Source organism: Equus asinus, chromosome 20, assembly GCF_041296235.1.
Source record: "Equus asinus isolate D_3611 breed Donkey chromosome 20, EquAss-T2T_v2, whole genome shotgun sequence".
NCBI classification, from domain to species: Eukaryota; Metazoa; Chordata; class Mammalia; order Perissodactyla; family Equidae; genus Equus; species Equus asinus.
The window spans coordinates 84577395-84604778 of record NC_091809.1 but is presented as its reverse complement, the minus strand read 5'-3'; the positions used below and the strand labels follow the sequence as shown (position 1 = coordinate 84604778).

Genomic DNA, 27384 nt, shown 5'->3' with positions numbered 1-27384 from the left:
GTGGGGAGAAGGGAGGAGGACGAGTTACTGGGGGGTTGTTTATTAGCTAGCATCTATGTGCAGAGTGCTGTGGCTTACAAAAGGGACACGGACTCTGCCCTCAGGGAACCCACAGTCTCCTGGGAGGAGATGGGCATCGATCTAGCCATTGTTCAAATGTTTAATTACAAACTGTGATACCTGGTTAAGAGAAACCGAGAATCTTTGAGAGCACAGAGCAGGTGCATCTGACCTAATCTGAGGATCAGGGAGGGCTTCCTGGAGGAGGTGATGTTTGCACTAAGACTAGTCTTAAAGGAAAAGAAAGCACTCCTAGGAGAGAGAAAAGGCATGGGCCAACGCCAAGGCAGGAGAGAGCCTGGTCTGCTTCTAGGAGTTAAAACAGAAGTGGTTGGGGCGTATCAAGCAAGGAGGAGAGAGGGGTGGATGGCCGGGACTGGCTTGGGTGATGGGAATCGGGAGGTCTCCACTTACAGGAAACCCAGGGGAAAGCAGGCTTTGGGGAGGGAGTCAGTTGGGGGTTTGGTGAGTGTGGAAGCCAGTAGCATGAACAGCCAGGGCCCAGGCACAGCAGAGGGGCCCCCAGTCAGCTGCAGGGTGCAGCAGAGGCCCCTGGTGGAGGGTGGGAGCTGGTTCCTCCTGATCAAGAGGGTCTGGGATAGGTTCTGGCATCACCTGGGATTTGAGGACCAGGTCCTGAAGATGCCGCGTGGAAACGTCCTGCAGCGCCGGCTGGTGGGGTGTGTGTGTGTAAATGCCGGAGCCCCTCCCCATGGGCGTGGTGGGGTGGGGTGGAGACGGATAGGACTGGAACCCTCTAGGACAGTCTCAAGTACAGGACACAGGTCAACTGGGTGGGGTGGGAATAGAGATGACTCAGGGTGGGCCCTTTCCCTGGTAGCCCCCTCCATCAGGCCCAAGTGATCTGCCACCCAGACCGGAGGACAGTGTCAGTTTCCAGGGGTGTGCGTGTGCGTGCGACCATCCCTAAATCTGTGTGCCTGTTTGTGCCCTGTTGTAGTTGTGTGAACACGGGAACACGTGTCGCTGTGTGCAGCACTGGGGCGGGTTCATGTGTGTCGGGGTTCAGATCTGTATGCGACCATGTTGGTGTGCGCGCACCTGGCTCTGACCCACGCGTGTATATGAGCAAGGCCGGGGGCAGGTTTCCATGTATACGGGCCTTTTCTGTCTAAGTATGTGCATGCCCCTGTGTGTGCCTCCGTGGATACAGGTGTGGAAAAAAGTGCGTGTCGCCGAGTGCACTCGCCTTTGTCCCCGGTGTGTGCCAACTTGTGTCCTCAGAGGGGGCTGGGTTCGGGAACGGACGCCGCTGCGGGAGGAGAGGCGGGGCGCGGTCTGGCCACCGTGCGGGCGAGGGGGATGTGGGGCCGCGCGGGGTAGGGGGGTGCGCGCGGAGGGGGCTGGCGCGAGGGCGGGGACTCCCCTGTCCTCCCCCCGCCCCCGCCCGCCCGGTCCGCTGTGCGCACTCGCTGAGCGGAGGCGGCAACAGCGCCGCAGCCGGCCGGGCTGTCGCCGTCAGATCGACGCTGACTGACACCGCGACCGCCGCCGCAGCCAGGCTGAGCCCCTGGAGGGAGCGACGGTGGGAGGGAGGGGGCCTGCCAACCCCCGCCGCCCCGGCGCCCCCGCCCCGGCGGCGGGCCGGCCGCATGCTGCAGATGGTGAAGACCCTGGCCCAGTTCACCATCGCGCTGGAAGACATGCGCGATCTGGGACCGGCCGCCGCCTCCGGGGAGCCCACCCGGGGCAGTGGCGCTGACGCTGAGGAGCCCGGGGAGGCCCAGGTACAGGGAGGGGGAGGGGCTGCCAGGAACCTGGGCCTAGAACTCAGCACCCGCCCCGCAGCCCGGACTGGGGGAGGCGTGGACAGATGCTGGGATGCAGGACCGGGACCCCGGGTCAGGCACACCAGCAGCCTGGCCGCGGGGCTGGGGGCTCAGTGACCAGTGATGGGGGATTGAAGGTGTGTGAGGAGCCCAGGCAGGAGTGGTGTGGCTGGCAGGGCGCGGAGGTTTGGTGCCACCAGGATGCAAGCTTGGGATGGCAGGAGGGCTGGCAAGCTCAGCCGGGGTGGGAGGCCTCCACGCTGATACCCTGCCTTGGCAAGGCCTAGTGGCACTTAGCACATGATATGGGTCACTGTGGAGGCAAAGGCTGTCACCGGGGGTCTCATGGGTCCACAGGCTCAGGAAGGGCAGGTTTTCCAGGCTGTCCTTGGGCCTGAGGCGGTCCCCAGGTATGTATGTGCTGGGGGGGTAGGAGCTAGCCACTTTTACCTCCCCCCTTGCCATTCTCTCCCTGCCACTGGACCTGCTGGGCCTTGGGGGTGTCATGCTGTGGTGGCAACAGTGGCGTCCTCATTCCTGGCTCAGTGTGCGTTCCCCTGCAGGGGAGGGGGAGAGTCTCAGGGGCTGTTTCCAGACCTTTGTGCGCCTCTCTGGGCCTGGGCTCTGATTGTTCCGCTCTCCTGGGCTCCGGCGCCTCCCTCCACCTCCTCAAGTCTCTGGGCTGAAGGCCCTGGTTCTCAGCTGGGGAACTGGGCTGCATTTTTTGTCTCTTTGCAAGAGTCTGGCTTTTATGGCTGCTCTCTGTGTACGGCGTCTCTGTCTTCATGCCATGTATATAGGGGTCTCAGGCTTGGAGTCATGATGTCCCACTCATACTGGTAGGAGAGGCCCCTCTGCCTAGTTGCTGTGTCCCTTTGGCCCCCTCCTGCTTCAGTGCCCCATGCAGTGAAGGTCTGGGATGGGGCTGTTGAGGGGTGAGGGGCTCTGGGGGGAGGCTGGGTCTGTAGGGCTGTCCTGCCTGTAACAGGTGGGCCTGCTGATCTGGATGACAGCTGCATTGCCCGCCTCCTGCTTCCCCTGGGCCCCCCACCCCCACATACTCTCACACCCGTGGCTGGAAACGTGCAGAAGGGCGCTTCATGCAGTGACAAGGAGCTGGCCTTGTTTTCCCTGCCTCTACCTGACAGCTGAGTGACAGCCCACTCTGCTTTTAAGCAGGGGAGAGGCTGGGAAAGGCGGGTTTTGCAAGTCAGCCTCCCTGTGTGAGTTACCCCAGCCCTCCGCCCCATCAGGCCCAGCACCAGCCCTGCCCCCCTCAGGAGGCCTCCCTGCCGGTGATCCTCACTGCTGGGCCTGGCCAGGCTGGGCCGGGGGCGTGTGGCTGTGCTGCCTAGGGCTGGGCCCAGCCTGGTCCTACTCTCGGGGAGCTCCCTGTGCCACAGGGAGACCAACGTAGATAACAGCCTCGCTGAGGTTCGGGAAGAATGGACATTAAAGACCCAGCTGCTCTGCTCCCCATCTCCTTGCTTTCACAGTACCGGGAGGGAGGAATTGTTCATTCCATTTCGTAGAGGAGAATGTGGAAACTCAGGGCGGTTAGGTGATCCCCAAAATCACACAGCTGGTGAGGGCTGAGCCGGGGACCCTGAGGCCCACAGCTCGCCGGTCAGTCTGGAAGAGAACTGCAGATGCTTGGGCCCTAAGACCTCAGCAGGAGGTGGCTGAAGAGACTCTGGTCCTCACTCTGCCGGTCACTGGCTGTGTGATCTTGGGCAAGTCAAGCCACCTCTCTGATTTGACTTCCTCACCTGTAAAGTGGAGATGACAATGCTTATGTCCCAGAGCTGTGAGTGTGAGGCTGAAATGAGGCCATGTCTGTGAAGTGCTGGGACATCCCTGGGGGACAAGGGGAGGACTGGGCATCTGGGCCTTTCCTTGGGAGGCCCTTCTGCCCTTGATGCTCTCCCAACCTCTCTGTCTTGGGTGGGCCCAGCCTGCGCTACCTCCTACTGGCAGCTCCCCTGGTTTTTTAAAGGCCTCAGAAGCACTGAGGAGAGATGGTCTGGCTGTAGCTGGGGGCTCTGAGGCAGGGCCAGTGCCTTTCATCTGTCAGAGCTCAGGGCTGGCGGGGGTGGGGCAAGCCAGCCTCTTCCCCTCCCCCAGGGGGTGTCATTCATACCTCTCCACTCTGAGTTCCTGGCATAAGAGCCCACTTTTCTGAGTGTGCCTTGTTGTAGGACAGGTTTGGGGACAGCCCTGAGCCCTGAGTCCCTGGGTCAGAGGGACGGGGACCTGAGGTGAGCATACCACGAGCAGAGGGGTGAGCAGTGGGCGGGACAGACTCAGGGCTCAGTCCACTTGGCAGACGTAGACCCTGGGCACAGCAGTGACCAGGGCAGCTCCACTGGCTGAGTCTCTATCCTGAGGAGCTCCTAGGGGTGGGGACCAGAGGGACGCTACAGACATGGACACCCACCCTGGCATTGCCATCTGCACAGAGTGTCCACTTGGACCAGGACCAGGATGGCTGGAGTCCGAGAGACGGTCCAGACAGATGCTCTGGCCAAGTTGAGGCCTGGGAGGGAGATTGGAGAGGGGAGAATAAGCCCCAGAGATCTGGGGCCCGGAGGAGTTAGGGCCCTTGCTCAGGACCACTCCAGGGGCTTGGAGGAGACCTGGAGTGGAGTCCCTGCCCAGGAAGGGAAGCTATTGGAGCTGGTGCCATCTGGGAAGGCTTCCTGGAGGAAGAGTGGGCTAGAGGCATAGGAACTGGTGGCTAAGGGCAGTATGTAAGCTGAGTCCCAGGGAATTGAACACAGAGGGTGCACATCCAGGCTGGCTTCCAGCAAAGCCTTCCCACAGAACAGAGGCTGCCCGGTCAGGGATGTGCATCCTGTCCCTGGGGTGTGGGGTGCAGAGTCTGGGCGACCCCTTAGAGACTCTATAATGCAGATCATCAGATCCTCAGGATCGAGGGATCAGTGCCTGGGTCCCCTTTTCCCCATTCTTAAAATGAGAAGAATAATAGTATCTGCCTCACAGGGTGGTCAGAGGATGCAATAGTATATAATGCTCACAACAGCACCTGGCGCACAGTAGGGCTCAGTTACCCTTTCTCAATGAGAGAACTGGGATCCAGCCTTGTCTGAGAATATCTGAACCCTGCCCCTGTCCAGCTGTGTGACCTTGGGCACTGACTTCACCTCTCTGGGTGAAGCAGGAAGTGATAGCTTCTACTCTCAGGGCTAGTGTGAAGCCCAACAAGGTGGAGTCTGACCCCAGAATGCTGAGCCTGAAGTTAGGATTTTCAGATTAGGCAGCTGGAGTCAGGGATGGCCTGGAGCATCGTCCTTTGCAAATGTGAGAGGTTATTGATTCTTCTGAGTCCTTTTCAGGAGCCTACCAGGAGCCAAGAAGTAAACAAGGGCTCTCCAGATCTGCCAACAGCCATGAGGGTGGTGGTGGAGGAGCGAGGGGCACACTCAAGGGCGGGCATTTGAGATGCAGGGGGAGCACGTGAGCTGATACCTGGCAGCGTGGATGTCCAGGGTGCTTTGGGGGAACAGCCAGCAGCCCCAGGTCGTGGGAGGGCAGGCCTTGAAGGCCAGGGAGAGGGTGTGGATGGACTCTCTGGGCCCCTGTGACTGCAGGCGGCAGGGTCTGAGGGGAACAAGGCACTGCTCACCTCTGCCTTCTCTCCCCCCAAGGACATGCGGAAGCACGTGACCATGACCTTGCTGGACACGGAGCAGTCATATGTGGAGTCGCTGCGCACCCTGATGCAGGTGAGGCTCCCAGATGGCCCGGGCCCCTGAGAGTAGCCATTCTGAGTTTAAAGGCTGTCAGACATGTGGAAACAAATGCATTTCATGGACAGGGGACCAAGGCCAGAGAGGGGAGAGGAGTGACTCTGGGACACACCGCCCCTCCATGGAGAACCCCCCAGGTGACTGCCCCAGAGGAGGAAGGGCCCTCCAGGGCAGGAGAGAATGAGGAGGGACCTTAACGAGGCCAGACCAGGCCACCCCTGCACAACTGCCCCTCCCTCCACTGTCCTTCCACCTCCCCCTGGCAGCCCTGGGTCTGACCTTAGATCCGTGACGCCCCTCTGGGATAGCCCCTCCGTTTCATTCATTGACTGGGAAAATGTTTGTGGGATGGAATTAAACGTTGAGCCCCTGCTGCATCCAGGCCTTGAACCAGGGGCAGGAAACACGGGGATGAATAAGAGAGATGACCCCCTGCCACAGGAGCCCTCAGTCCTGTCGGGGACATAGTTGAGCATGTGAGCACTCTTGAAGCATCGAGGGGGCGCCTGTGAGGCGTGGAGTCAGGCAATTTTCCCTGGAGGAGGTGTGGCTTCCTCCTGACCTGTCTTCTCAGCCTCCAGAATAGTATGTGCAAAGTGCTGTAAGGAGAGGCCTGGCACATTCGGAGGTCCATGTGACCAGCATGGAGTGCAAGGGGTTGGTCCTATAGTGACGCTGAGGAAGCCAGCAGGGGCCACAGTGGAGGGGCCTTGATACCAGGGGGAGGGTTTGGACTCTCTCGAGGGCCCTGGAGAGTCAGCGAAAGGCCTTGAGCAGGGACGGTGTGTCGCCTGCCTCACACTTTACAACATCTGTTTGACTACTAGGAAGGTGGGTAGCAGAAGAGGAGACCAAGGCCACTGAGGTCGGGTGAGAGGAGAAGGCAGGACCAGGGCGGAGGCTGCAGGGAAGGAGGGTTGGGGACAGACATTAGGAGGTGGACTGGTCAGGCCAGGCATGATGACTGGTTGGCTGTCAGGGACAAAGTGGGGAAGCCTAGGATGATCCTGGGCTCCTGGCCTGGGTGCCCGAGGCATTAGAGGAGCCCCACCTGGGAAAGGTGGGGTGAGACGGTGAGTTCCGGTTCAGATGTGTGGGTCTGGGAAAGCCCAGGATCTGGGATGCACATGGGCTCTAGGGCCCAGGATGGAGAGCATGGACCTGAGCTGAAGTGGGGCCTGGCAGTCACGGTTAAGGACGGGTTTGCTCAAGCCACCTGGGCAGAGTGAGAGCGAAGGGGAGAAGGCAGAGCCCTGGAAACATTCAGAGCATTCGTTCATTCACTCCACAAATCTGCAACGAGCACCTTCTGCGTGCCAGGCCTGTTCTCCGTGGGGTTCAGCAGCGAGCGTGAGTGATGAGGCCGTGTCTCCTGGAACTCACAGTCTGTGGCACAGACTGACGATAGCTCGTCACACAGACCTTATGTGAGGCCAAAGGTGATGCAAAAGGGCACAGAGAACACATACTTAAAACAGAATATTGTTCATTCTTAAAAAGGAAGGAGATTCTGACACATGCTACAACATGGATGAACCTTGAGGATGCTATGTGAAGAGAAATAAGCCAGTCACAAAGGACAAATGCTGTATGATTCCACTTTTGTGAGGAACCTAGAGCAGTGAAATTCATAGAGACGGGAAGTAGAGTGGGGCTGCCAGGGGCTGGGGGAGGGCGAAACGGGGAGTTTGTGTTTAATGGGGACAGAGTTTCACTCGGGGAAGTTGAAAAAGTTCTGGAGAAGGATGGAAGTACAACGTGAACATGCTTAATGTGATTATACTGAGCTTTACACTTAAAAATGATTAAATTGGCAAATTTTATGGTATATATATATTTTACCACAAAAAATACACTGCTTTTATATATTTAAAGAAAGTGTGCAGAGAGATGAGGACACAGAATGGGGGCCTGCTCTGGTGAGGGGTCGGGGAGGGCGTCTCTGAAGTTGGGGTGTTTCGCTGAGACCTGAAGGGTAGGTAGGAGCTGAGCAGCGAGCAGGCTCCGAGGGACTCGTTCCAGGCAGAGGGCACGGCGGGGACGAAGGCTGGGAGGCGGGAGGGAACCGAGGGCAGTTAGGGTGGAGAGGCGGCCAGTGTGGCTGCCGGGCACGGAGCTGCCTTTATTGTGAGCACAAGGAAGGCATAGGAGGGACACAGCTGAAATTCTATCTTCAGGAGATGCCCCTGGCTGCCAGACAGGAGGCATAGACGTGCAGGGGTGTGGGGGGGTCCTTTGTTGTCCCCTAGGTGGGAGTCGAAGGCATTGGGATCGGAAAGTCTAGGGTTTGAGCCACTTGCCTCCCTGCTGGGTGATGCTAGCCTAACCACCTCACTTCTCGGAGCCGCGGTGTTTTTGTCCGCAGTGTAGCTCATCACACCCATCTCCAGAGTGAAGATGAAAAGGTGGTGAGGCTGCCCATGCGTGGGTCCCAGGCGGAGGCCGGCGCAGGGCTACACACATGGAGGCTTTGCGGGACCTGCAGTGGGACAGCTAAGGGAGGATGGTGCTGAGGAAGCCAAACTGAGACTATTGGGTGGGGAGGGGTGGAGGGGGGCAGGAGGGTGTCAGCTGAGCCCAAGGACTGTCAGCCCTGGTGTGTCGAGAGAAGCGAGGTTCAGCCCAGGGGTCAGGAGCACGGCTCTGGAGCCAGGCCGCCGGTGTTCAAAGTTGGCTCTACCTCTCGATCAGCTGTGTGACCTGGAGCAAGTTACATAACCAGTCTCTGCTTCACTGTCCTCCTCTGGAGGGTGGGAATGGTAATAGTATCTGTTTTGAGTGCAGCTTCCAAGAGAGGTGCGTGTAGGATTCAGCGTACCGCCTGGCGGCTCTGCATGCGTGCTTGTATGTGCGTCTGTAAAATCAGATTTACTCTTTGCCTTAACCTTGTGAGGTAGATCTTGTAATCTCGCTCTTTAGGTGAGGAAATGAAGGCTCAGAGAGGTTAAGAAACCTGCCCAGGGTCATCCGTCTATTAAGTGGTGTCCTGGCCCATTCGGGCTGCTATAACAAAAATGCCGTAGACTGGGTGCCTTAAACAAACAGAAGTTTATTTCTCATAGTCGGAGGCTGCAAAGCCCAAGATCAAGGCCCTGGCAGATGTGCTGTCTGGTGAGGCCCCACCTCCTGGTTCGTAGGCAGCTGTCTTCTCTCTGTTTCCTCACATGGCAGAAGAGCCGAGGAAGGTCTCTGGGACCTCTTCAGTAAAGGCACAAATCCCGCTCCCGAAGGCTCCACCCTCATGACCTATTCACCTCCCAAACGCCCCACCTCCAAATAACACCACAGTGGGGACTAGGTTTCAGCATGTGAATTTTGGGAGCACACCAACATTCCGTCTGTAGCAAGTGCTAATACTAAGAGCTGGCATTTATTGAGTGCTTAATATGTGCGCTTTACACAAATTAATTTGTGTACACCTCACTATAACCCCCATTTTACAGATGAATAAACTGAGACGGAGAAGTGAAGCAACTTGTTCAGGTCACCAAGCTAGGAAGTGCCGTAGCCTGGGTTGAGTCCCTGTCAGCCTGACTCTAGGGTGCTCCCTCTCATCCCCTAGTCTACACTGCCTCAAGCACAGGTGGTGTTCCAACTGAGATTGGACTCCACCGCCCTGGTGTTCCTTGCAGTGACCGCTGCCACCCACATTGGTACTGTTTCTGCAGGCCAGGAGTTTAAAACGAAGGAAGAAGTTAAATATCAAGGTTAACAGCCAGAAGGAGGTGGGATTTGAACCCAGGTCCTCAGTGTCACCCTCACCCTCCCTTTGAGTCCTTCTTCAGCCCCCAGATTCCCTCACTTACTGCCTCCTAACATCCTGTATAATAATTTCGTTATCCACGGCGCCTCTTTTCTGCCACCCTCCACTGAAACGTCACCTCCACGCACAGGACTTTTGTCGGCCCATAGCAGCCCGTGCTAAAAGGCAGACACGCAGTAGTTGCTCAGTGAGTGTGTGGCAAGTGGACGAGGGTTCTGTGTCAGGTTCTCAGCTGCTGTTTGCTCCTCCCTCCCGCTGTGTGCCTGCTCCTGGGTGGGGCGCAGGGCCCACGTGAGCCCATCAGCTCCTGCTGCTTGCTGGGTAGCAGAGCCTGGCCCCGATGAGGCGCTGGCGGACCAGCCTGGCCGTGAGAGGAGGCGCCCTGCCTGTCTCCTCACCGTCACCCTCTGGCCTTTCCAGAATTACCATCCAGGCGAGAGGATTCTGTTGAGCTTTACTTTGTCAAGCTTGTTTTACAAAACAAATCAAATTTTGAAATGTTTAATATAAATGTTACCCCATTGCTTATACTTTTTCAAACAGCCTTCTTTCTTTGGCCTGTGGTTATAGTTTGGGCCCGTAGAGGGTGCCATCTCCATGAGGGCGCCAGCTGCTGAGCTGGGCTGTTCCTGCTCAGGAAACACCACTGAATGCAGATTTGAGGTGAAAATTAGGAATTTTAGTCACAGACTGACCAGCAGATCTGAAAACTGTTAAAACAATGTTCAGATAGTGTCACTAAAAGCCTCCACTAACATCCCATAAGGCTTCCCATGCCCCTCTCTGTTTTATTTTCCCCACAGCCATTATCACCTTTTGACTCACCGTGCGAATCCCACATGTAATTGATTCTAAGGCACGTTCTTCACTTTTAACGTCTCTGAAATCAAGGTTGATCCTATAACTGAATGCATATCATCGTTTAATTGGCAGCACATTTTTTTCTTAAAGATAAGTGTAAATAATGATACATCTTAGATTTGATGAAATTTGGTTTATTTTTTCTTCCTTTATTTTATTTGTGTGTTTCATTTGACTAGGTTGTAAGCTCTGTCAGGTCAGGGATTTTGGTTTTTCTTGTTCACAGCTGTCTCCTGGTTCTTGAACAATGCCTGGCACATAGTGAGTGTTCGAGAAAATATTTGCTGAATTGGGGGGTGGGGTCTTCCAGGGAGCCCAGTCTTTTTGCTGTTCTCACTCGAAGCTCTGTTCATGCATCCAACAAACCTTTGCTGAGCCCCCTCCCTCCCATCTTGTGCAGGCCCTGGGCTGTGCAGTGAGGGGCGTGGGGATAGGTCTTCTCATCTCCCTCCTAGAGCTCCAAGTCTGAGGAGGGAGATCCAGGAGGCAGGGCCACTGCGCTGCAGGCCCGGGTGACTTCGTGTGTACCTATGCCAGTGGGTTGGGGTGCTGTCTCTCTGAGGGCCTGCACTGACCCCGTGGGTCCCCCAGGGCTACATGCAGCCGCTGAAGCAGCCAGAGAACTCCTTGCTGTGTGACCCGTCGCTGGTGGACGAGATTTTCGACCAGATCCCGGAGCTCCTGGAGCACCACGAGCAGTTCCTGGAGCAGGTGCGGCACTGCGTGCAGACCTGGCATGCCCAGCAGAAGGTGGGAGACCTGCTCGTCCAGTCGGTGAGTGGCCATGCTGCCCACTGCTGCAGCCCCTGCAAGCTCCGGCCCCTCCTGGAAGGGGCTGGATGCTGCCATGGACTTCCCCACCCCACCCCACCTGGACACTGACTCTGATCCCCGATCTGACCCCAGAACTTGACCAGACACACACTGACCCCAGCCACTGAGTTGACCTGAACCTAGACACTGCCCAAGCCCAGAGTTTGGCTGGACTCTGGCGTGGACCCCAACCCTAACCAGACACTGACTCTGATCCTGGACCCAGCCCCAGGTGCTGGCACTGACCTGACCCTAGTCCTGAGCTGACCCTGATGCTGACCCAGACCGCAAATGGATGCTGGTACTGACCTCAACCCCTGCCTTAACTTGAATCTCAGCAGTTGCCCTGATCCTGACCCTAGACTTGGGCTTGTTGTTGACGCTGGCCTCATCTTGACCAGCTCTTTTCTCCACCAGGCATTTTAGTCGTAGCTAACTATTTGTTACTTATTATGTGCTAGGCATTATTCTAAAAATAGTAGTACCCCCTTATCCACGGGGGATATGTTCCAAGACCCCCAGTGGGTGCCTGAAACCACAGAGAGTACTGAACCCTATGCAGGCATACCTCGGAGCTTTTGCGGGTTGGGTTCCAGACCACTGCAATAAAGCAAATATGTACATACCTTAATTAAAAAATACTTTATTGTTAAAAAATGCTAACCATCCTCTGAGCCTTCAGCGAGTTGTAATCTTTTTGCTGGTGGAGAGTCTCATGTCGATGTTGATGGCTGCTGACTGATCAGGGCGGTGGTTGCTGGGGTGGGAGGGCCTGTGGCAATTTCTTAAATTAAGACAACAGTGAAGTTTGCCGCATTGGTTGACTCTTCCTTTTACGATCGATTTCTCTGCATGTGATGCTGTTTGATAGCATTTTACCTGTCGTGGAAATTCTTTCAAAATTGGAGTCAGTCGTCTCAAACCCTGCCAGTGCTTTATCAACTGAGCTGAGGTAATATGCTAAATCCTTGTTGTCATTTCAACAGTCTTCACAGCGTCTTCACCAGGAATAGGTTCCATCTCAAGGAACCACTTTCTTTGTTCATCCATAAGAAGCAACTCCTCACCTGTTGAAGTTTTATCATGACATTTGCAGCAGTTCAGTCACGTCTTCAGGCTCCACTTCTAATTCTAGTTCTCTTGCTGTTTCCACCACATCTGCGGTTACTTCCTCCACTGAGGTCGCGAACCCCTCAGTCATCCAGGAGAGCTGGAATCAGCTTCTTCCAAACTCCTGCTAATGCTGTATTTTGACCTCTTCCTGTGAATCACGAATATTCTTCATGGCATCTAGACTAGTGAATCCTTTCCAGAAGGTTTTCAGTTTACTTTGCCCATATCCACCAGAGGAATCACTATCTATGGCAGCTATAGCCTTACAAAATGTATTTCTTAAATAATACGTCTTGAAAGTTGAGTTTACTCCTTGATCCATGGGCTGAAGAATGGATATTGTGTTAGTAGGCATGAAAACAACATTAATCTCAGGTATATCTCCATCAGAGTTCTTGGGTGACCAGGTGCTTTGTCAATGAGCAGTAATATATATATATATATACACACACACATATATAAATATATATATACACATAATTTTTTTTTTGAGGAAGATTCATCCTGAGCTAACATCCGCTCTCAAGCTTCCTTTTTTTTTTGTACGTGACCCACCCCCACAGCATGGCCACTGACAGATGAGTGGTGTAGGTCCCTGCCTGGGAACTGAACCTGGGCTGCCAAAGCAGAGTGCACTGAACTTAACAACTAGGCCACCAGGGCTCGCCCTGAGCAGTAATATTTTGAATGGAATCTTTTTTTCTGAGCAGTAGGTCTTAACAGTGGGCTAATATTCAGTCAACCATGTTGTAAAAAGATGTGCTGTCATCCAGGCTTTGTTGTTCCAATTATAGAGCACAGGCAGAGTAGGTTTAGCGTAATTCTTAAGGGCCCTAGGATTTTCAGAATGTTGTATGAGCACTGGCTTCAACTTAAGGTCACCAGCTATGTTAGCCCCTAACAAGAGAGTCAGCCTGTCCTTTGCAGCTTTGAAGCCAGGCATTAACTTCTCTCTAGCTTGAAAGTCCTAGATGGCATCTTCAGTAGAAGGCTGTTTCCATCTATGCTGAGAATCCATTGTCTAGTGTAGCCGCCTTCACTGATGATCTTAGCTAGATCTTCTGGATAACCTGCTGCAGCTTCTACATCAGCGCTTGCTGCTTCACTTTGCACTTTTATGTTATGGAGACGGCTTCTTTCCTCGAACCTCAGGAACCAACCTCTGTTAGCTTCAAACTTTTCTCCTCCAGCTTCCTCTCCTCTCTCAGCCTTCGTAGAACTGAAGAGAGTTAGGGCCTTGATAAAGTTCGCTATCTGATATGGGCGCTGTTCGTGGTGCCCCAAAACACTTACAGTAGTAACATCAAAGATCACTGATCACAGATCACGGTACAAATGTAATAATAATGAAAAGGTTTGAAATACTGTGAGAATTTCCAAAATGTGACACAGAGACACGAAGTGAGCAAATGCTATTGGAAAAATGGTGCCAATAGACTTACTTGACGCAGGGTTGCTACAAACCTTCAATTTGTAAAAAATAAAATATCTACAATGCACAGTAAAATGAAGCGCAGTAAAATGAGGTATGCCTGTATATACTATGTTTTTCCTATAATACATCCCTCTAATAAAGATTAATTTATGAATAAGGCACAGTAAGACATTAACAACAGTAACTATAATAAAGTTGGTTTGAGGCCATTATTAAATATTGAACACAAGCACTGTGATACCCCAACAGTCGATCTGATAACTGAGATGGCTACTGAGTGACCAATGGGCAGGTAGCATGTACAGCGTAGATATGCTGGACAAAGGGACATGTCTAGGACATGTCTGGATGGAGCAGAATGTTGCGAGATTTCATCACGCTAATCAGAATGGCTCACAATTTAAAACTTATGATTGTTTATTTCTGGAATTTTCCACTTAATATTTTCGGACCATGGTTGACCTTGGGTAACTGAAAACAGAGAAAGTGAAACTGAGGATAAGAGGGGACTACTGTACACTGTGTATATCAGCAACTCCAAGGAGGAAGGTGCGATTATTCCCGAGTTTGAAGTTGATAGCTCTGCTGCGTGGAGAGATGAAGTACCTTGATCAAAGTCACGGTTGGTGAGTGGTGGAGGATTCAACCCCGAGAAACTGGTTCCACTGCCCACGCTCTCCCCCACCCCGTACTCCCTTTCACTATAGGTGAGACCTCTACCTGGGAGTTTTTCAAGACCCTACGATAGTGATTGGGACCTTAGAAAAAGTGTTGGCTTCCAAATTTTTTAAAAAACTGCAAAAGTAAAACTAATAAACATTTAATTAAATGTCTGTCAAACATAACATGACATTTCTTTAATTGTTAAATTTAGTCTTCATTTACATAATTTAATTACACTTGAAAAAATTTCAGTTACATTTTATTTTGCCAGAATTCCCAAAAATGCATGACAATGACTGATAAATCATAGCCAAATGCAAACTAAATGGTTACTCAGAGCCAAATAATTTCAAAAGCAAAACTGTAAAACTTCTTCCAAAAATTTTACTAGCAAAAGAAAATCTTATCTATTTTTATGGGATGTGGGTGTGTTTTCACGTGTTTGTGATGTTGTGGGGTGGGCCTTGGGCCTAAGAAGGTCTTTGAAGGTCCCTACTGACCTGGAAACTGATATGACAAGAGCTTTGGCCTGGTGGTGACGGGACTCCAGCCTGAGTGCTGACATCTGCAGCCTGTCATCACCCTCTGTGTCACTAGGCTCCTGCCCCTGCCAGGAACTTGAGGCTGACCCTAGACTGCAGCAGAAGCCCTGGCCCCCGGGAGGGGTCAGCATAGGGTGCTCTGTCCCAGAATCTGGGCAGTTGAGTGGCAGTTTTTTTCCTCCCCAAGCTGCTTCAGCCTCTGCCTGTGGCACATCCGGTACAGGGGGGCAGGGGGTGGGGATGGAGGGTACAATTAGCACCTTAGAGACATAGGGGCTTGGAGGCCCAGAGGGACCCAGAAACACCACCACAGGTCACCTAGTCCATCCATGGTGCAACTGAGACAAGAACCGGGGTGTCCCACCTCCCAGCCAGGGCTTCTGACCAAGAACCTCCACATTTAGCTCAGGTGTCAGCTGGCTAGCAGGTATCAGCCACCAGCTGTGTCCTTTGCCCTGAGTGGGGCTTTACTGGGCTGGATGGGAACAGCTATCTCCTTGCAGAGGAAGACTTGTCCTGGGGAATCAGGGGAGGCCAGGGGCCAGGTGTAGTTCCAGGCAGAGCCCTAGTCAAGGCAGGGAGCGCTTCCTGGAGGAGGCAGACTGGAGCCCAGCCCTGAAGGCAGGTGAGATTTGGATAGGGGAAGGGCATTCCTGGTGGAGGCAGTTACAGGAGCAAAGGCCAAGCAGCTGGAATGCGTCTGTGTCCCTCAGAGGACAGTGAGGAGGGAGACGTGCCTGGCTGGACATGGTGGGTTGGAGACTGAGATGGAAATGCCAAGTTGGAAGTGAGAGAACGTGTCCTGCGCTCACAGGACATGTCCAGGCACATGTCCATACATGTACACAGATAAGATACACGTGTATGTATGCATGTGCACATGTACACACTTAATCACACAGTGACACATACAACATGCACGCGGGAGCATGTGCCTGACCCCTCAGAGACGGTATCATTTCTAGTTGGAAGGAAAAGAAGTTGGCTCGTGAATCAGTAGAAACCAGGACAGAGTGAGGTGGATAAAGGACACCTTGAGGGTCCCCAACCTGCCTCTTCACCCACAGTTCTCCAAGGATGTGCTGGTCAACATCTATTCTGCCTACGTTGATAACTTTCTCAACGCAAAGGACGCCGTGCGTGTGGCTAAGGAGGCGAGGCCTGCCTTTCTCAAGTTCCTGGAGGTACTGTGGGCTTGGGCAGGGAGATGGAGGCCGCCCTCACCTCGGGCCAGCTCTGGGGGCCCCAGGAGCTCCCAGCCTGGGCACTACAGCCATAGCCTGTGGGCCAGCCTCTGCCCTTGGCCTGAGCTGGAGGGGCTTGCTGGGGGCCCATCCCTGGACGTGCCTTTCTTTGCATGTCATTCCTCACCTGGGTACCCGTCCACCCTGTTTTGGGTTTCAGCAAAGCATGCGTGAGAACAAAGAGAAGCAGGCACTCTCTGATCTCATGATCAAGCCCGTGCAGCGGATCCCACGCTATGAGCTTCTGGTGAAGGTGGGCCTGGGCCTGGGTGGGCAGGTGGGCAAGGCCTGGGGGCATGTGGGGATGCAGGGGGCTCAGTCCCCTGCCTGGTCGAGCCCGGCATGAGGGTCCCCAGAGGTCAGGTAGGAAAGGAAGTCCTCTCTGGTGTTGACCCGTAGTCCCGCATCTCCAGCATTCAGTGTGGGGCCTGAGGACCTGGAAGGGGCAGCTAAGTAGGCAGGTCTGGTCCCCATTCCCACCCCAGGACCTCCTGAAGCACACGCCTGAGGACCACCCGGACCACCCCCTCCTGCTGGACGCGCAGCGGAACATCAAGCAGGTGGCTGAGCGCATCAACAAGGGCGTGCGGAGCGCCGAGGAGGCAGAGCGGCACGCGCGTGTGCTGCAGGAGATTGAGTCCCACATCGAGGGCGTGGAGGATGTGCGTGCCACCCCACCCTGCCCCACTCACACCTGTGTCCACATCTGTGGTCACCTGGAATCGTGGCCGTGTCCACATCCACAGCGGTGTCTGCAGCGTGTTTGCATCTGTGTCTGCCAGCATCTCCACCTGTCTCTATCCACATCCCTGTCCTCTTCCATGTCTGTCTCTGGCCGTGTGTCCATTGCCTGATGGTACAGCGTCGGGAGGGTGGATGGGACGTTGCTTCCACTGGCCTGGCCCATGGAGTGGGGCCAAGGGGTCACCAGGGTCGGGGAAGGGGATGGGGATTAGTCCTCAAGATGCTTTGTCCCTCCTGCCCCACAGCTCCAGGCCCCTCTGCGGCGGTTCCTGAGGCAGGAGATGGTCATTGAAGTGGTACGAAGTGTCCTGTTGTCTGCCCACCTGTCCCTACCCCCTACTTTGTTCACACTTCTGTTCATACCTGCCGCCCTCGGTTCTCCCTGCTCTTCCACTCCAGCGGGAGCCCTGGGTCAAGTCCCAACTTTGCCTCTGCCTCTGGGCAGTTAGGGAAGAGCCCTCACCCTTTCCTGGGCCTGGCTGTCCCCTTGGGCACTGTGGGCAGGAAGATGGGCCTCTGGGCCTGAATCCTACCTCTGGCCCCACAGAAGGCAGTTGGTGGCAAGAAGGACCGGTCCCTCTTCCTGTTCACGGACCTCATCGTCTGCACCACCCTGAAGCGGAAGTCAGGCTCCCTGCGGCGCAGCTCCATGAGCCTGTGAGTGGCCGGGGCAGGGCTGGGGGGCTTGGGCAGTGGGGAACAGTTGTCCCACCCTAGGCCCCACTCCCCTGCCCTGGCCAGAGCACCCCCTTGGCTCCCCACAGATATACAGCAGCCAGCGTCATCGACACGGCCAGCAAGTACAAGCTGCTGTGGAAGCTGCCGCTGGAAGATGCAGACATCATCAAAGGTGGGGCTGGCTCAGGCCTGCCCGGGGGTTCTGGGTGTTGGGGGTCTTCCTCTGAGAAGCCCTTCTGGAGGGTTTGAGCTGTGGCCAGGCTGGCTGCCCATCCATCTGCTTTTCTGCTTCGGGGCCTCACTTTCCCATCCAGTATAAGGAGGTTGGCATGCGGGCTCTAGTTGGCATCCACAGAGCCAGACCAGGACCTGTCCGTGCAGATCACCTTCTGACTGGGCAGAGACCTAACGTAGGCTGGCAGGTGGGCTGCGCTGGGGTGGTGCAGGGAGCGCAGACATACTTGTAATTAACCACTGATTCACTGCACAAACTCACTTAAGCGCCTCATATTAGATGCTGGTGCACTGTTCTGGACCAGTGGTTTTGTGCACAGGGAATAGAAACTCCCTCAAGTCAGTCTAGCAAAAGGCTGGTTGGAAAGATCCATGCCGTGTGGGGCTGAGACTGTCAGGAGCTGAGGCGGCTTTAAGAAGCCGGTCCTCCTGCTCCTCTCTGTCTCAGTCTCTCTCTCACTGTGCGTCGGCCGGTTCTCCTCCCTGCTCTCAGCTTTCTCTGCCTCCTCGTAACTCCCGTGATCCATCGTGGCCTTTTCTGCATTGTGGCCTTTCCCCCTCAGCTTGCGGCCCTAGCTGTTCCAGGATTCACAGTCCACCTTCCTGAGTGGGGAGGTTGGTCTGGGATGGAGGTGTGGGCACCTCTGGGCCGGCAGGCAGTTCAGGCCGATACTGTGACCTCAAGCTCACCTGGGGTGGTCCCAGGGTAAGGAAGAGGCTAGCTCAGCCCCTAGGTAACCAGGCCAGCCCCACAAGGGCCCCTATGTAGGAACACAAGCTGATTATTGGCCCAGTTCATCTCTTCTCACTAGAGAACAGGCTCGCTGATAAAATGTCTGCCTTTAATTCAAATGTCCAGTCCTGGTCTAATCAGCTCCGGCCAGGAGTGGGGCTGGGTCATACGGAAGAAAATGTGGCTGCCCAGGTGGTGAGGGTTGGCGGGGGGACAGTTGCCCTCAGAGGAGTGGGAGATATCCCCAGCCCTGGCGTGTCTGTACACTCCACTGCTACTTACTCTGCCCATTTGGAGTCCAGAGCGTACACCCCCAGCCAGGCAGCGCGGGATGTGTGGGATGCTGAGCTGGCCTGCAGGGCCAGCTACTTGGCAGTGGTCAGGTATGGGATAGGACCACAGAAATCCAGGGCGTCAGCTCATTGCTCCCTCCATTGTGGGGGAATTCAGTCCCTTGGTCAGCAGATTTGCCTGCCTGAGGCTCTCCCTGCCCAGCCGACTCCCCCGTGGGAGGCTGCACCACCGCAGCAGGCCAGTGTCAGCTGGAGCCTGCATAACGTGCAGAGCCGTCTGCTGTTTATTCTTTGTGCTCTTCCAGGGATTTCTCCAGGGGCCCCACACCCTGTGCCAGGTAGCTCTGATTCAGGCCCAGGCCCCCACTCTCGGGCCTGGGGTTTCTCTGCGAGCTGCCTCTTAACTTTGTTCCTGGGGACTTGGGGTTTACGAGCTCTCGGTTTGTCAGGACACTTCCCATGTCCAGCTGCAAGTTGTGTGCTGGGGGGAGGAGTGTCTGTCCAGGCTTGACCTTGTCTGTCCATGGCCTTCCTCTATCCCCACTAGGAGCGTCCCAAGCCACGAATCGGGAGAACATCCAGAAGGCCATCAGCCGCCTAGACGAGGACCTGACCACCCTGGGCCAAATGAGCAAGCTCTCTGAGAGTCTTGGCTTCCCCCACCAGGTCTGCACCCTCTGCCTGAACCACGGGGCATGGGTGTAGGGGTTCCCTGACCCTATCTGAGGGAGAAATAATAGCCTTATCATTTGTCTGAGGGAAAGGAACATCCCTGTCACTTATCTGAGGGGGAGAATACAGCCTCACCCCATCTGAGAGAAGTAATGTGTTCCAGGCCTGAGGGTGGAGACAGCTCCATCCCCAGCTGAAGGAGGGGAGAGGGCCCATCTTGTCTGTGGGGGGAATCCAGGCTCCCTCCTGGCCTAAAGGGGGAGAAAGTCCCATGTTCTGTCTGAGGGGAGAGGCAGGTCCCCACACTGCATCCCCAGGGCAGGAGCAGGCCGTGGGGAGATGTTAGGGCCTGAGGCCTGGGCCCTCCTCCCCACAGAGCCTGGACGACGCGCTGCGGGACCTCTCGGCGGCCATGCACCGGGACCTGTCAGAGAAGCAGGCGCTGTGCTATGCGCTTTCCTTCCCCCCTACCAAGCTGGAGCTGTGCACCACAAGACCCGAGGGCACTGACTCCTTCATCTTCGAGTTCCCCCACCCGGATGCCCGCCTTGGCTTTGAGCAGGCCTTTGATGAGGCCAAGAGGAAGCTGGGTAAGCCAGACTCCTACCTCCCAGAACCGCCAGGCAGTGGACAGTGGGCAGCACCTTGAGGCTGTCTGAGATATCAGGCGCCAGAAATGCCTGGACTGCCGTAGCCTGTGCTCCAGTCCTTGCTGGTGGGAGGTGGACTAAGACTTCTTCAGTGAAACAGAGGACTTCCCCAGGGCCTCCCTGGCAGGGAGGGGATTCCATGGATAAGGTCATCTTAGGTCAAGGGCACCATTGGCACCATCGTGGGAGCAGATGGCCAGGACTCCCCCACCCACGCACACATTCTGAGCAGGCCTGGATCAGGGAAAGTTGTTGATCAGGGTCCATGGCTTAGAAGATCCCTCGAGACTTCTGGGTCTACCTCCCGCATTGTACAGATGGGAAAATTGAGCCCAGGGACAAACAGAGCGTAACCTACAGCCACCTCATTCTCCCGCAAGAGGCCCTAAGGGGCAGGGAAGGAAGGGAAGTGGGCAAGGTCAGGACCAGGGTGAGGTGGATGCTAAGCAGTGTGTGTCTGTCCATCTCCATTACAGCATCCAGCAAAAGCTGTCTAGACCCTGAGTTCCTGAAGGCCATCCCCATCATGAAAACACGCAGTGGCATGCAGGTGTGTGCGCCTGGGTCATGTGGGTGCACATATTCAAAGCCACAAGTATTCATGTGTTTTTGTTTTGTGTACAACATTATGTACATGTCTTGAACACTGCAGTTGCTCCCTGTGTCTTCGAATGTGCAGCTCTCTGCACATGCACATGGACGCTGCATATGTGTCACATGCATATGGGTATATTCACGCATGTCTGTATCTGTGCACGTGAACAAAGGATGTACGCTTGATGGAAGGTGTCTAATTTATGTCTTGAAGCTGCATACATACGGACAAACGTTACCATTTTCACATTTGTTCCATATATATACACATAATCGTGTTCAGGGTGTATGTATGTTTACATGCATGAATGAATGATACCTATATCACAGGTATGCATGCTTCTGATATGTAAAGAGTGTCATGTGTGCTGTGTGTTATGTATACACTTTTGCAGAGGGGTGTATTGGGGATCCATACACACCCATGCAGGCCTGCCTCCCTCCCTCCATTCTGCCGCTGGGCCTGGAGAGTACTGGGGAGCTGGCAGCAATTCCTCCGTTGACCTTCCCCTGTCCACTGGCGCCCTCCGCAGTTCTCGTGCGCGGCTCCGACCCTGAGTAGCTGCCCCGAGCCCACACCGGAGGTGTGGGTGTGTAACAGCGATGGCTACGTGGGCCAGGTGTGCCTGCTGAGCCTGCGCGCCGAGCCCGACGTGGAGGCCTGCATCGCTGTCTGCTCCGCCCGCATCCTCTGCATCGGGGCGGTGCCCGGCCTGCAGCGCCGCTGCCACCGGTGAGGCCCGAGCGCGCCACTGAGTCTCCGCGGGCTGCACACGCTGAGGCCGCCCTAAACTGCTTGTGGGTGGAGCGAGGTGGATGTGGGCGGGGTTGGTGGGCGTGCCGGCGAGTGGGGCGGAGCCTTGGCTCCTAGAGGCTGTCACCCTGACCCTTTCCACTCCCAGGGAGCGGCCTCCGTCGCTGAGGAGCCCCCAGGAGACGGCACCCGAGCCTACCGGGCCGGAACTGGACGTCGAGGCTGCCGACGAGGAAGCGGCAACGCTGGCAGAGCCGGGGCCCCAGCCCTGCCTGCATATCTCCATTGCGGGCTCCGGCCTGGAGATGGCGCCTGGTCCCGCCGAGGGTGACCCCCGTCCGGAATTGGTGCCCTTTGACAGCGACTCGGACGATGAGTCTTCGCCCAGCCCCTCGGGGACCCTGCAGAGCCAGGCCAGCCGGTCCACCATCTCCTCCAGCTTTGGGAGTGAGTGCCTAACTTGGGGCTGTTAGGCATGGTGGACTGCTCAGAGGTGGGGGCAGCCCAGTAGGTACTGATGCGTGAGGAGGACCAGTGTAGGCAAAGGCATGGAATCAAGTCTCAGGATGTTAACACACACAGCAGTGGGGACTGGCAAGGCAGGCAGGGGCTGTGACACCGAGGACCCAAAGGGCAGTGGGACCATCAGACTGGATCCCAAAGACCCTGGACTGCCCCGTCAAGGAAGAGGGAGTAGGAGGCGGAGTGGTTGGCTCCTCTGTGGTATGGCGGTGGATTGGAGGGGGCCAGGCCAGGACTAAAGCCTGTAGCACTAAGTTGTCAGTAAACAAGGTGACAAGGCTGAGCTGATGCAGAGTGGAGCGCAGCTGTGGAAAGCCTTCAGGTGGGACATGGCCAGGAGGGATGCACTGAGGGGAGTCTGAGGCCTAGAAAGATAATCAGATCTCAGGCCTGGCAGAGGGGCGTAGAAATAGAGACCTTTGTCTCCCTCAGATGAAGAGACCCCGAGCTCCAAGGAGGCCACGGCGGAGACCACCAGCTCAGAGGAGGAGCAGGAGCCTGGCTTCCTGCCACTGTCTGGCTCCTTTGGGCCTGGCGGTCCCTGTGGCACCAGCCCAATGGATGGGAGAGCCCTTCGCCGCTCTAGCCGTGGCTCCTTCACCCGGGGCAGCCTTGAGGACCTGCTGAGCGTTGACCCTGAGGCCTACCAGAGCTCCGTTTGGCTGGGCACTGAGGACGGCTGGTAGGGCCAGGGAGTGGCTGGGGTCAGAGTGCCAGAACTCTGAGCTCCCTGCTTTGGAGATTGTGTGGTGTCTTGGAGCGGAAGCAGGCGGGCTTTGGGTCAGACCCCAGGGGTCCTGCTAGCCAGAACTGCCTGTATGTCTGAAGCCCACAGGGAGGCTCTGGGACCTTGGGCAGGCACCTGGCGTGGAGGAGATGGTGGTGGAGGCCAAGAGGTGGAGGGATGACCCCAGGGACTGGGGTGCCCAAGCATTTGTCACAGGTGCACACCCCCGATCCACAGCGTCCACGTGTACCAGTCCTCGGACAGCATCCGTGATCGCAGGAACAGCATGAAGCTCCAGCATGCAGCCTCCGTGACCTGCATCCTGTAAGCACCCCGGGTGGCCCTACTAGTCCAGACCCTTCTCAGCCACATATGCAGGCCTCCTTCTGTTCATCCGGGTTCCCTGCTCTACTGGCCTCCTCCTTTCTGTGGAGGCTGGAGGCCAGAGGCCTGGTCCTAGGCTCGCCGTGCCTCAGGCAAGTCACTACCCCTTCCTGGACTCATGCTCCCCCTACCTGGAGAGGTGGTCTCTCAGGAACCATGGCCATTCTGTCTGTGATTCTCTTGACCCAGGTGACCTGCTTTGGCCTCCTGAAATCTCTAACCTCTGGCTCCATTTCTTGCCTGCCTAGGTATCTGGATAACCAGGTGTTTGTATCTCTAGCCAATGGAGAACTTGTGGTCTACCAAAGAGAAGCAGGTGAGTGGCCAGCCCTCCCCCAGCCCCAGGAGCCCCTTGCTGATAGTGGAGCTCTCTCCTGAGCAAAGCTGGGCCTTGAGGACACGAGTCTAGAAATGTGGCTTTGGCAACTCCCAGGCCCTCTCTGGGCCTTCATGTCCTTGTTTATAAGTAGGGTTGTTTGCATCTCATTTCAGGGGAGGGTGAGGCTCAAATGCAATACTGGACTGAATTTGCATTATTTTCTTTACCCCACTCCCACTCCAGGCCGTTTCTGGGACCCCCAGAACTTCAAATCGGTGACCCTGGGTGCTCAGGGGAGCCCCATCACCAAGATGGTGTCTGTGGGTGGGCGGCTATGGTGTGGCTGCCAGAACCGAGTCCTTGTCCTGAGCCCTGACACACTGCAGCTGGAGGTAGTGGGGCAGGAGGGGGATAGTAAGGGGTCAGAATTCCTGACTTTTGGGTGAGCCAGCCCCATGGGAGAGGAAGATGTGACTGTGGGGGCCATAAAAAAGCACACATCTGTCCAGGCAGAGGCCAATGATTGGTCTTAAAACCCTTCAATCTTTGGAATTCTCCTATCATTAAGTCACTCAAGTTTCATGGGGAAAGTGCACCTATTCATTTTAATTTCTGAAGATTAAGTGGGGAGGCTCCAGTGAAACCACACTTTGAAAGATTAATCATCTAGACCAAGGAACAAGGCTGCCTTTGCTGTCAGTCCAGGTGGGCTTTCTGGAGAGGTTTGGTGTGAGTTGTAAGAGGGAGGGATGGGCACCGATGAAGCACGAGGCAGGCCTGGCAGTCACCCGTCTGCTCTCTTCTCGCCCCGTCCCCCACCAGCACACGTTCTACGTGGGGCAGGATTCCAGCCGCAGTGTGGCCTGCATGGTGGACTCTAGTCTGGGCGTGTGGGTGACACTGAAAGGTAGTGCCCACGTGTGTCTCTACCATCCAGACACCTTTGAGCAGCTGGCAGAGGTAGACGTCACACCTCCCGTGCACAGGATGCTGGCAGGTACTGACCTCAGTCTACCACTGTGCCCTCCCTTGAAGCCTTTCTGCCCCATCCTTGAGGAGGCTGAGCCAGCGCCAGGATTCGGCCCCAGCTCTGGTCTTTCTCCCGCCCCAGGCTCAGATGCCATCATCCGGCAGCACAAGGCCGCGTGCCTGAGGATCACAGCGCTGCTGGTGTGTGAAGAGCTGCTGTGGGTGGGCACCAGTGCCGGCGTCGTGCTCACCATGCCCACCTCGCCCAGCACTGTCAGCTGCCCACGGGCGCCCCTCAGCCCTGCTGGCCTAGGCCAGGGACACACTGGCCACGTCCGCTTCTTGGCTGCAGTCCAGCTGCCAGATGGCTTCAACCTGCTCTGCCCAACCCCACCACCTCCTCCAGACACAGGTGGGTCTGCACATCCTGCCCCAACCCAGGGATCCTGGACTCTTGGTTCAGGGCTCCCACTGTCCTGCCAGAAGAGGTTTACGAGGGAGGAAAAGTGGATACAGAGGTGAAAGTGGCATATGGTACAGGAAGTAGGTTATGGAAACCCCAAAATGAAATCTACTAAGATACGGGGTGTGTGTGTGTGTGTGTGTGTGTGTGTAAAGTTCTGTCCAGAGAAGTGTCATGGGAGACAGGAAGTGAACTATAAGCTATGAATTAGAACATGGCACAGGAGGGGATATGTACAACAGGTAATAAAACAGGACTAGAAATGATGTACAGGGCAGGAAGTGGAGTCAAGTAAGCAATGTGCAGTGCAGGAATTAGAAATAGCACCAGAGAGCAGAACATAGAATGGCAGATGGGACAGGAAATGGACTGTGAGAATTAGAAAGTGAAACATAATTAGGCAGCGATGTGCATCAAGGAGGTCGCTATTAGCAGTCTTGCTTTGGCAGGGCAGGAAACCATATTCCCAAGAGGAGCTGGCTGTGGGAATCAGGAAGTAGGGAGGCCTCCGTCAGGAGCTGTCTGGGTCCGCAGAAGACTTAAGCTACTTACCTGGGAAAGGGCTGTTGGAAGCAGGAAATGAGTATGAGGAGGACAGTGTGTGTGCAGTAATCAAGAGAGAGAGAAATGGTGTGGCCCTGGGAGGATGTGTCACTCCTGACTAGAAAGTATGGACGGGAGGTAAGAAGTGGTCTGACTGCCAGGAAGTGGTCATTTCTTTGCAAATAGGAAGTTCTTGGCTAACAGGAAGTGGGATCTCCCACAGGAAGCGGGCATGTCTTTCTTCCTGTCTTCTGGGGTATAGGACAGTGTGGCCACTAGTCACCCCCGGGCTAATGGATCCTCCCCTCTGTCCCCCAGGCCCCGAGAGGCTGCCATCACTTGAGCACCGGGACTCCCCTCGGCACCGAGGACCCGCCTCAGCCAGGCCTAAAATGCTGGTTATCAGTGGAGGTGATGGCTATGAGGACTTCCGACTCAGCAGTGGGGGTGGCGGCAGCAGCGAGACCGTGGGCCGAGATGACAGCACAAACCACCTCCTCCTATGGAGGGTGTGACCCTGTCCGCTAGGGCCCAGGACTCACCCGCCCGCCTGCCCTCAGCCTGCTTGCCTCTCCCTAGTCCACACGCAGACTCTGACCAGGAGTGTCTGCCCAGGGGCACCCCTGTGCCTGCATGGGCTCCCTCCCATCCTCGCAGAAGCATTCCTGATGGAACACCTGCTGGCCAGTGGGCCAAGGCCTTTCCCGACCCTCTGGCTGCTTGGGTGCGCCCAGTCATGATGGGGGTGGGGTGGGGGGCATGCGGGCTGCCCAGGTCTTCTGCCCCTGGAGCTTCAACCAAAGACACGGCCGGGCCTGGACCCTACAGGGCTGGGGGGGGGGGGGCCATGTGCAATATTTGGAGGGTTTTCTGGGGGCACTGGGAGGGCTGGGGGACAGAATCCTTTCCCGTGTACAGTATTTATGTTCCTTTTTAGATGTGTCCCTTCCCAAGCACTTATTTATGCAATGACCTGAGGCAGGGGGTGATGTGAGGAAATGACAGAAGGACAAACACCCTATTCTTGCCCTGGGACCCTAACCAAGCCTTCCTGGAGGGACCATTCCCCCATTACATACATGCGCACACGCACGCACACACATACACACACACTCTGCATGTTCAGGGCACCACAACACCGCCTCCCAACATACACTTTCCATGGCCTTGTCGTGATCGGGCTGCCCTCCAGTATCCAGAGCCAAGGACCAAGTCCCCTCAGTCAGTCATCCAGAACAAGATGATGACTGGGGGGTGTGACTCCCATCTGGGGGGCCTCCCCAGGCGTTGGCCTTTCCTGGCTTGTTGGCAGTGCCTTTAGTGGTGTCCGAGTTTGGGAACACTGATGGGGCCTTGGACAGGGCTCTCTCCGGGCCTGAGCAGGGAAAAGGGCCCTCGCTCTCCTCAAAGTTGCCCCCTAGCCACCAGCCCCTGTGTCTCATGCACTGGCACATATGGTCGCCTTGAGAGGGTGGACCTAGCAGCCCCCTCACTCTGACCACTGAATCCCTCTCTTCATACCCCTCCTGCCAGGGGCAGCCCCTCCAGGAAGGATGCCCAAAGCTGAGGGGCTGGACATGGCCTCTTCAACTGGGAACCACTTGAGGGCAGCCTCTCCCCTGCCCCCTGGACTTCAGGGGCCAGTCTGCCCCCCAGCCCCCTCGCTGCTTCAGCTACAGCTCCAAAGGTCTGGTTTCAGATGGGATTTGTTTGGTTCTGTTTTTGTTTGGGATGGGTGGGTCATTGTGGTCTTAGATTATGTTTCTCTTGCTACCAAACAGTCATGTATTAACTTTCCTTGGATGATGAAGTTTAAAGAGTCAATAAATAGAAATACCAAATGACTCCTCCCATCCGCGGCCGCAGTGGCATCCTGCCAGTGACCTCAGGGCTCCCCGGCCGCATGGGCCTCCTGACACCCACTTACTTGGGCAGAAGGGAGGGCTGAGAGCCCCAGAAGGGCGCTGGGATGGCAAGGCTGCCTCTGACTTGCTGAGTTATCTTGCGCGGGTCATCGCCCTTGTCTGGGCTGCAGTTTCCTCATCAGGAAA

At 55.8% G+C, this 27384-nt stretch overlaps 1 protein-coding gene across 1 annotated transcript in view; it reads left to right on the top strand.

The window, feature by feature from the left end:
• Nucleotides 1-27177, top strand: part of ARHGEF17 (Rho guanine nucleotide exchange factor 17) — a 57848-nt gene extending 30671 nt beyond the window's left edge. Inside the window, exons 2-21 of the mRNA XM_014842053.3 lie at nt 5519-5596; nt 10836-11018; nt 15878-15994; nt 16215-16307; nt 16540-16716; nt 17044-17094; nt 17346-17455; nt 17563-17648; nt 19284-19402; nt 19785-19998; nt 20535-20608; nt 21186-21385; nt 21555-21853; nt 22361-22610; nt 22893-22979; nt 23288-23355; nt 23602-23750; nt 24181-24355; nt 24470-24739; nt 25652-27177. Of these exons, the coding sequence (XP_014697539.2) occupies nt 5519-5596; nt 10836-11018; nt 15878-15994; nt 16215-16307; nt 16540-16716; nt 17044-17094; nt 17346-17455; nt 17563-17648; nt 19284-19402; nt 19785-19998; nt 20535-20608; nt 21186-21385; nt 21555-21853; nt 22361-22610; nt 22893-22979; nt 23288-23355; nt 23602-23750; nt 24181-24355; nt 24470-24739; nt 25652-25848 (2997 nt within the window). The 3' untranslated portion in view covers nt 25849-27177. The remainder of the gene's footprint in view (nt 1-5518; nt 5597-10835; nt 11019-15877; nt 15995-16214; nt 16308-16539; nt 16717-17043; nt 17095-17345; nt 17456-17562; nt 17649-19283; nt 19403-19784; nt 19999-20534; nt 20609-21185; nt 21386-21554; nt 21854-22360; nt 22611-22892; nt 22980-23287; nt 23356-23601; nt 23751-24180; nt 24356-24469; nt 24740-25651) is intronic.
• The last annotated feature ends 207 nt before the right edge of the window (nt 27178-27384 follow it).